We start from the raw sequence: 10142 nt of genomic DNA, 5'->3' as shown, positions 1-10142 counted from the left end.
GTGTGTTTTTTTTTTTTTAATTTCTTTGTTTGTTTCTAAGTTTAGCTGATAGATTTATTTCTTACTATTTCACACTTTATCTTCATTTTTTCTTTGTTTTTTTCTAACTAACTAACTAACTATATATAATTTCTTAAATATTTAAAAAGATTCAATTAAATTGGTGCTTTAGGTGCGTCAAACTTAGGTTCTGGTTTCAGAAATTGCTCTAATCTCTCAAATTTTACACTTGATCTTGAGTAAAAATAGTTAATTTGTTTTAAATTGTGATATTTTTGAATTTAAAAAGGAATTAAAAAATAAAATAATTAACTCTTTTAATTTACTTATTTATTAGCTCTTTATTTTATTTTATTTATTTTCTTTTTTATTTTGTTTGTATTTTTTTATTAATTTCTCTTATTGCTTATTTTTTAATTTAATTAATTTTCTCATTTTCAGCTTTTGCTTTTATGAATTAATTAATTTATTTCATATTTTATTTATCTTAATTTTTTCCTTCTAGATAACTATTTAATTTAATGCTATCTCTTCAATATTTAAAAAGGTATAATAAAATTGGTGCTTAAGGTGCATCAGACTTAGGTTCTAGTTTAGGGGAGTGTGTTAATCTCTAAAATTTAAAACTTAATCTAATGTAAAATTAGTTTATTTTGTTTTAATTTATTTTCATTTTATTTTATTTTATTATATTTGTGTTTTTTTTAATTTCTTTCTTTGTTTGTTTTTTTAATTGAACTCATTTTTTGATTTTCAACTTTTGCTTTTTTTAATTAATTAATTAACTTATTATTTCGCATTTATCTTCACTTTTTCCTTCTAATTAAATAACTAACTAATTAATTTTGTACAATTTTTTAAATATTAAAAGTAACAATTAAATTGGTGATGAAGGTGTATTAGACTTAAGTTCTGGTTTAGGAAAGTGTATATTTCTCAAAAATTTGACACTTAATTTAGGGTAAGACAAACAAACAATTTATTTGTTTTGGAATGTGATGTTTTTGTTTGAATATAAAAAAGAATTGTAAAAAACATAACTAACTCCTTTAGTTTATTTATTTATTAGCTTTTTATTTAATTTATTTCTTTTTTATTTTTATTATATTTTTTTTGTGTTGTTTTTTAATTTCTTTCTTTCTTTATTCACTTTTTAATTTAACTATTTTTTTCATTTTCAACTTTTTGTTTTATTAATTAATTAATTAATTAACTCATTTCTTATTATTTCACATTTTTTTTTCCTTCTAACTAACTAATTAACAAATTATTATTTCTTTAATATTTAAAAAGTCATAATAAAATTGGTGCAACTGGTGTATAAGGCTTAGGTTCTGCTTTAGAAAATTGCACTAATCTTTCAATTTTGACACTTAATCTTGAGTAAAAATAGTTATATCTAACTTTTTTAATTTATTAAGAAGCTTTTTATTTATTTATTTATTTATTTATTTATTTATTTATTCATTTTTGTTAATTTAAACCATTTTTTTATTTTTAACTTTTGCTATTATTAATTAATTAATTTTTACTATTTCATATTTTATCTTCATTTTCTCCTTTTCAATAACTAATGAATATATTTTTTCATCAATATTTTAAAAAGTCTAAATTAAATTGGTGACAAGAATCCATTAAGCTTAGGTTTTGGTTTAGGAATGTGTACTATTCTCTAAGATTTGACACTTAATCTAAAGTAAAAATAATGTTTATTTGTCTTAGATTGTGATATTTTCGAATATAAAAATGAATTGAAAAAAATATAATTAATTATTTTAAATTATTTATTAGATTTTTATTTTATTTATTTTTTTTTTTGCTTTTTCCTTTGTAAATTTAACTTATTTTTTGATTTTCAACTTTTGTTTATATTATTAATTAATTCATTCATTCACTTATTTCTTATTATTTCACATTTTTGTTTGTTTTTTCCTTTTAATTAATTAATTAACAAAATATTTTTTCTTCAATATTTTAAAAAGACTAAATTCAATTGGTTATAAACGTGCATAAGATTTAGGTTTTAGTTTAGGAAGGTGCACCAATCTCTAAAATTTGACACTTGATCTTGAGTAAAAACAGTTTATTTGTTTTGTTTTGTTTTGGATTGTGATATTTTTGAATATAAAAACGAATTAAAAAAATATAACTAGTTAATTATTATAATTTATTTATTATATTTTTATTTGATTTATATTTTTTTTTATTTATCTTAAATTTTTTATTTTTACATTTTTCCTTTGTTAATTATACTCTTTTTTCATTTTGAGCTTTTGCTTTTATTATGAATTAATTAATTTCTTATTATTTCACATTTTAACTTTATTTTTTCCTTCTAATTAACTAACTAACTAATTAAATATAAATTATTTCTTCAATATTTAAAAAGGGATAATAATATAGATGTCTAAGGCGCATCATACTTAGGTTCTGGTTTAAGAAAGTGCGTTAATCTCAAAAATTTGAAACTTAATCTAAAGTAAAAACAGTTTATTTATTTATTTGTTTATTTTGGATTATGATATTTTGAATATAAAAATAAATTGAAAAGAATACAACTAACTAACTATTTTAATTAATTTATTAGCTTTTTATTTGGTTTATTTTACTTTTTTTTATTATGCTTTCGTTTTCTTTTTATTTCTTTTGTTGTTTGTTTATTAATTTAACTCATTACAATTTTTATTTTTATTTTTATTTTTGATTTTATTAATTAATTAATTTTTTTTAAATAATATTTTATAATCATTTTTTCCTTCTAAATAACGAATTAGCTTTATATTTATTTTTTCTTCAATATTTAAAAAGTAAAAATTAAGTTAAAGCAATTGGCTAATTAGCCTTAGGCTATAATTTAGGAAAGTGTGCTAATCTCTCAAATTTTACACTTAATCTTGAGTAAAAACAGTTTATTTATTTATTTGCTTTGGATTGTGATATTTTTGAATATAATAATAAATAGAAAACAACATAACTTTTAATTAACTTATTTATTTATTAGCTTTTATAGATAATTTTTTTTTCTGATATTTTATTGTTTTTACTCTTATAAATTAACTTATTTTTTTGGTTTTTAACATTTATTTATTTTTTTATTAGTTAATTTATTTCTTTTTTTTTCATTTTTTCCTTCTAACTAATTAGTTAACTATAAATTTATTCTTCAATATCTAAAAAGCACACAATAAATTAATTAATAAGATGCCTAACATTTAGGTTTTTATTTAGCAAAGAAAGTTAATCTCTAAAATTTAGAACTCAAACTATCGTAAAAACAGTTTATTTATATCTGATTATAATAACTAAATAATAAACTAATTAACTCTTTTAATTTATTTAAAATTTTTTTATTTGATTTATTTTTCTTTTTTTATTCAGCTTGTAATTTTTTTTTGTTTATTTGTTAATTTAAATAAATATTTTATTTAATTACTAATTAACTCCTTATTATTTCATACTTTTACTTCATTTTACCCTTCCAAATAACAAATTAACTATACATTTTTTCATAGATGTATTAATATAAAAATTGATGATAAAGATGCTTAAGTCTTAGGTTTTCTTTTAGCAGACTGCACTAATCTCTCAAATTTGACACTTTATCTTGAGTAATAACAGTTTATTTGTTTTGGATTAAGATATTTTTGAATATAAAAATGAATTGAAAACAATATAACTAACTACCTCTTTTAATTAATTTATTTATTTATTTACATATATATTATATTTTATCTATTTTTATTTTTTTTATTATTTAATTTTCAACTTTTGCTTTCATTATTAATAAATAAATTAATTTCATATTATTTCACATTTTATCTTCATTCATTTTTTCCTTCTAAGTAATAATTTAAATATATATTATTTCTTTTATATTTAAAAAGGAGCAACTAAATTAGTGATACATACATACATACATACTCGCACATGGTTACATGCACTCGGGATAGGGGCCCTATATATAATTACTTATACATTATTATTATACGTATACCAATTTATTTATATATAATTGTGGGTAATATACTAGAAGGGAAGGGTCACCTACACCCTAATGGCATTTCTACTAATCTTCCATGATTTGACTACGCATTATGCTCGCTTTCCATTTGTATTCCAGATCTTCTGTTCAGAATGGGGCCTCCTCTTTACCACCTATCAGATTTGGCCCTTCCCTCCTACCAAGGAGACCGCTGGTAACATTCACATTTTTACATGGAATTTTTCGAAATAAAGGGGGCGGTATAGGATTCGAACCCCCGATATCACTGCTAAGACCCTCCGACTCGCCCACTCGAGCCGCTTAGCCCTTCTTAAATTAGTGATTAGGGTGCATCAGACTTAGGTTCAGGTTTAGGAAAGTGCCTTAATCTCTCAAATTTGACACTTTATATGGAGTAAAAACAGTTTATTTGTTTTGGGTTGTGATATTTTTGAATATAAAAATGAATTGAAAACAATATGATTCACTAACTAATTAACTAACTAACAATCTCTTTTAATTTATTAACTTATTAGCTTTTTATTTTATTTTTTTTATTTTTTATTATTTCATTTTCAACTTTTGCTTTTATTATTATTAATTAATTAATTTCTCATTATTTCATATTTTATCTTCATTTTTTCTTTCTATCTCACTAAGTAACTAACTAACTAACTAAATATATATTATTTCTTTTACATTTAAAAAGTTGGAACTAAATTGGTGCTTAGGGTGCATCAGACTTAGGTTCAGGTTTAGGAAAGTGCCTTAATCTCTCAAATTTGACACTTAGCCTGAGGTAAAAACAGTTTATTTGTTTTGGGTTGTGATATTTTTGAATATAAAAATGAATTGAAAACAATATAACTAACTAATTAACTAACTAACAATCTCTTTTAATTTATTAACTTATTAGCTTTTTATTTTATTTTTTTTATTTTTTATTATTTCATTTTCAACTTTTGCTTCTATTATTATTAATTAATTAATTTCTCATTATTTCATATTTTATCTTCATTTTTTCTTTCTATCTCACTAAGTAACTAACTAACTAAATATATATTATTTCTTTTATATTTAAAAAGGAGAAACTAAATTAGTGATTAGGGTGCATCAGACTTAGGTTCAGGTTTAGGAAAGTGCCTTAATCTCTCAAATTTGACACTTTATATGGAGTAAAAACAGTTTATTTGTTTTGGGTTGTGATATTTTTGAATATAAAAATGAATTGAAAACAATATGATTCACTAACTAATTAACTAACTAACAATCTCTTTTAATTTATTAACTTATTAGCTTTTTATTTTATTTTTTTTATTTTTTATTATTTCATTTTCAACTTTTACTTTTATTATTATTAATTAATTAATTTCTCATTATTTCATATTTTATCTTCATTTTTTCTTTCTATCTCACTAAGTAACTAACTAACTAAATATATATTATTTCTTTTATATTTAAAAAGGGGAAACTAAATTAGTGATTAGGGTGCATCAAACTTAGGTTCAGGTTTAGGAAAGTGCCTTAATCTCTCAAATTTGACACTTAACCTGAGGTAAAAACAGTTTATTTGTTTTGGGTTGTGATATTTTTGAATATAAAAATGAATTGAAAACAATATAACTAACTAACTAACTAACTAACTAATGAATTAAAAATATCTTTTAATTTATTAACTTATTAGCTTTTTATTTGATTTTTTTATTTTTTATTATTTCTATTTTAACTTTTGGTTTTATTATTAATAAATAAATTAATTTCTCATTATTTCATATTTTATCTTCATTTTTTCCTTCTAGCTCACTAAGTAACTAACTAATTAAATATATATTATTTCTTTTATATTTAAAAAGTTATTGCTAAATTTCTTCTTAGGGTGTATCAGACTTAGGTTCATGTTTAGGAAAGTGCCTTAATCTCTCAAATTTGACACTTAACCTGAGGTAAAAACAGTTTATTTGTTTTGGGTTGTGATATTTTTGAATATAAAAATGAATTGAAAACAATATAACTAACTAATTAACTAACAATCTCTTTTAATTTTTTTACTTATTAGTTTTTTATTTGATTTATTTTTCTTTTTTATTATTTCTTTTATTGTTTGTTAGCTATTAATTTTACTCATTTATTTTCAAATTTTGTTTTTATTATTAATTATTAATTTCTCTTAATTTTACATTTTATCTTCATTTTTTTCTTCTAGCTCACTATGTAACTAACTAACTAAATATATATTATTTCTTTTATATTTAAAAAGGAGTAACTACATTGATAATTAGGGTGCATCTAACTTAGGTTCAGGTTTAGGAAAGTGCCTTAATCTCTCAAATTTGACTCTTTACCTGAAGTAAAAACAGTTTATTTGTTTTGGATTGTGATATTTTTGAATATAAAAATGAATTGAAAAAAACATAACGAACTAACAATCTCTTTTAATTTATTAATTTATTAGTTTTTTATTTGATTTATTTTTCTTTTTTTTATTTCTTTTATTGTTTGTTTGTTGATTAATAAAATTTTTAAAAAGCTAAAACAAAATTGATACTTAAGGCGTATCATACTTAGGATCTTGCTTAAGAAGGTGCACTAATCTCAAAAATTTGAAACTTCATCTATGGTAAAAACAGTTTATTTGTTTTGGATTATGATATTTTTTAATATTATAATGAATTAAAGAAAATATAACTACCTTTTTTTATTTTATTTATTTATTTATTTATTGACTTTATATTTATATTATTTTTAATGTAATTTTTTTATTTATAAAAAATAAAATATTTTATCCAATTTATTTTTTTTTTGAGTAATTTACACTAATTTATATTAAAAGTCGTAACATAGTCTAGTAATCAAACTAATTGAAAGCTAAGTACCTCAAATCAAAAAGATTAATTACCTTATAAATAACATATTGGTATTGAAAAAAAAACAAATAAATCTAAATATATTTGAATATTATATTTTATATAATAAGATATGCTTTATTTTTTTATTTTTTGTAATCTGATAATTTTACCTAAAATAATATTTGGCCTTAGGTAAAAACAGTTTATTTGTTTTGGATTGTGATATTTTTAATTATAAAAACTAATTAAAAACAATAAAGCTCTTTTTTCTTTTTCTTTTTATTGTGCTTGCTTTTTTTTGTTCTTTCTTTGTTAATTTAGCTCATCATTTTATTTTCAACTTTTGCTTTTATTATTTATTTCTTATTTTTTCATATTTTTTCTTCATTAATTCCTTCTAATTAACTATTTAATGATATATTTTTTCTTCAATATTTAAAAAGGTCTAATTAAATTGATGCAATTGGTGCATCAGGCTTAGGTTCTGCTTTAGCAAATTGCATTAATCTCTCAAATTTGACACTTGACCTTAGGTAAAAACAGTTTATTTGTTTTGGATTGTGATATTTTAAATTATAAAAACTAATTAAAAACAATAAAGCTCTTTTTTTTTTTTCTTTTTATTGTGCTTGCTTTTTTTTTGTTCTTTCTTTGTTAATTTAGCTCATTATTTTATTTTCAACTTTTGCTTTTATTATTTATTTCTTATTATTTCATATTTTTTCTTCATTTTTTCCTTCTAATTAACTATTTATTGATATATTTTTTCTTCAATATTTCAAAAGTTTTAGTGAAATTGATGATGAAGGTGCATCAGGCTTAGGTACTGCTTTAGCAAATTGCATTAATCTCTCAAATTTGACACTTGACCTTAGGTAAAAACAGTTTATTTGTTTTGGATTGTGATATTTTTAATTATAAAAACAATAAAGCTTTTTTTCTTTTTATTGTGCTTGCTTTTTTTTGTTATTTTTTTGTTAATTTAGCTCATCATTTTATTTTTAACTTTTGCTTTTATTATTTATTTCATATTTTTTCTTCATTTTTTCCTTCTAATTAATTATTTAATAATATTATTTTTTCTTCAATATTTAACAAGTAACAATTACATTGGTGCAATTGGTGCATCAGGCTTAGGTTCTGCTTTAGCAAATTGCATAAATCTCTCAAATTTGATACTTGACCTTAGGTAAAAACAGTTTATTTGTTTTGGATTGTGATATTTTAAATTATCAAAACTAATTAAAAACAATTAAGCTCTTTTTTCTTTTTCTTTTTATTATGCTTGCTTTTTTTTGTTCTTTCTTTGTTAATTTAGCTCATCATTTTATTTTCAACTTTTGCCTTTATTATTTATTTCTTATTATTTCATATTTTTTCTTCATTTTTTACTTCTAATTAACTATTTATTGATATATTTTTTCTTCAATATTTCAAAAGTTTTAGTGAAATTGATGATGAAGGTGCATCAGGCTTAGGTACTGCTTTAGCAAATTGCATTAATCTCTCAAATTTGACACTTGACCTTAGGTAAAAACAGTTTATTTGTTTTGGATTATGATATTTTAAATTATAAAAACTAGTTAAAAACAATTAAGCTCTTTTTTCTTTTTCTTTTTATTGTGCTTGCTTTTTTTTTGTTCTTTCTTTATTAATTTAACTCATCATTTTATTTTCAACTTTTGCTTTTATTATTTATTTCATATTTTTTCTTCATTTTTTCCTTCTCATTAACTATTTAATAATATTATTTTTTATTCAATATTTAACAAGTAACAATTAAATTGGCGCAATTGGTGCATCAGGCTTAGGTTCTGCTTTAGCAAATTGCATTAATCTCTCTAATTTGACACTTTAACTTCGGTAAAAATAGTTTATTTGTTTTGGATTGTGATATTTTAAATTATCAAAACTAATTAAAAACAATTAAGCTCTTTTTTCTTTTTCTTTTTATTATGCTTGCTTTTTTTTGTTCTTTCTTTATTAATTTAACTCATCATTTTATTTTCAACTTTTGCTTTTATTATTTATTTCTTATTATTTCATATTTTTTCTTCATTTTTTCCTACTAATTAACTATTTAATGATATATTTTTTCTTCAATATTTAAAAAGGTCTAATTAAATTGATGCAATTGGTGCATCAGGCTTAGGTTCTGCTTTAGCAAATTGCATTAATCTCTCAAATTTGACACTTGACCTTATGTAAAAACAGTTTATTTGTTTTGGATTGTGATATTTTAAATTATAAAAACTAGTTAAAAACAATTAAGCTCTTTTTTCTTTTTCTTTTTATTGTACTTGCTTTTTTTTTGTTCTTTGTTTGTTAATTTAGCTCATCATTTTATTTTCAACTTTTGCCTTTATTATTTATTTCTTATTATTTCATATTTTTTCTTCATTTTTTACTTCTAATTAACTATTTAATGATATATTTTTTCTTCAATATTTCAAAAGTTTTAGTGAAATTGATGATGAAGGTGCATCAGGCTTAGGTTCTGCTTTAGCAAATTGCATTAATCTCTCAAATTTGACACTTGACCTTAGGTAAAAACAGTTTATTTGTTTTGGATTGTGATATTTTTAATTATAAAAACAATAAAGCTTTTTTTTCTTTTTATTGTGCTTGCTTTTTTTTGTTATTTTTTTATTAATTTAGCTCATCATTTTATTTTTAACTTTTGCTTTTATTATTTATTTCATATTTTTTCTTCATTTTTTCCTTCTAATTAATTATTTAATGATATATTTTTTCTTCTATATTTAAAAAAGTAATAATTAAATTGGTGCAATTGGTGTATCAGGCTTAGTATCTGCTTTAGCAAATTGCATAAATCTCTCAAATTTGAGACTTTACCTTTGGTAAAAACAGTTTATTTGTTTTGGATTTTGATTGTTTAAACTATAAAAATGAATATAAAACAAAAAAGCTTTTTGAATTTATTTGATAGCTTTATTTATTTTATTTTTTTATCTTTTTTATTCCACTAATATTATTTATTTATTAATTTAAAGAATAATTTTAAATTTAAAAGTTTATTCTATTTTGATATTTATTTTAAAATTTACACAAATTTATTATAAAAGTTTTAGCTCAATGAATAAATCATAAAAGTTCAAAGTATTAAGCAAGTTTCTTAAATCAAAAAGATTAGTTGTCTTTGATTTCTCATGATAAACAACTGGTGAAAAAAGGATGAATAAATATAAAATGTTTGAATAGTATTTTTTATTTTATTATATAATATTTTGAAAAAGTGTTTTTGACCTAAAATATAAATGGATAGATTGATAGATTTTATTATTGATTTTATA

The 10142-nt window shown here is 20.2% G+C and overlaps 2 protein-coding genes across 2 annotated transcripts in view; both read left to right on the top strand. All coding sequences in view use genetic code 6, as the record gives it.

Moving 5' to 3' along the window:
- Nucleotides 1-2898, top strand: part of TTHERM_001453050 (hypothetical protein) — a gene marked incomplete at both ends in the record, with an annotated part of 7329 nt that extends 4431 nt beyond the window's left edge. Inside the window, 8 exons of the mRNA XM_012799891.1 lie at nt 150-239; nt 548-637; nt 872-961; nt 1294-1383; nt 1607-1696; nt 1983-2072; nt 2390-2479; nt 2820-2898. Of these exons, the coding sequence (XP_012655345.1) occupies nt 150-239; nt 548-637; nt 872-961; nt 1294-1383; nt 1607-1696; nt 1983-2072; nt 2390-2479; nt 2820-2898 (709 nt within the window). The remainder of the gene's footprint in view (nt 1-149; nt 240-547; nt 638-871; nt 962-1293; nt 1384-1606; nt 1697-1982; nt 2073-2389; nt 2480-2819) is intronic.
- Nucleotides 2899-4134: 1236 nt separating this feature from the next.
- TTHERM_01453050 (hypothetical protein) lies at nt 4135-9720 on the top strand (the record flags this gene model as incomplete). Its single annotated transcript, XM_001023691.4, has 14 exons — nt 4135-4397; nt 4692-4781; nt 5068-5157; nt 5448-5537; nt 5836-5925; nt 6240-6329; nt 7272-7361; nt 7614-7703; nt 7928-8017; nt 8269-8358; nt 8602-8691; nt 8943-9032; nt 9285-9374; nt 9600-9720. The coding sequence occupies 14 exons, from the start codon at nt 4135-4137 to the stop codon at nt 9718-9720; spliced, it is 1464 nt and encodes a 487-aa protein (XP_001023691.4).
- Nucleotides 9721-10142: the final 422 nt, after the last annotated feature.

The sequence above is a fragment of the Tetrahymena thermophila genome (genome assembly GCF_000189635.1).
Source record: "Tetrahymena thermophila SB210 genomic scaffold scf_8254414, whole genome shotgun sequence".
NCBI lineage: Eukaryota > Ciliophora > Oligohymenophorea > Hymenostomatida > Tetrahymenidae > Tetrahymena > Tetrahymena thermophila.
Note: the sequence above shows the minus strand (reverse complement) of the source record. Positions and strands in the feature narration are given on the sequence as shown.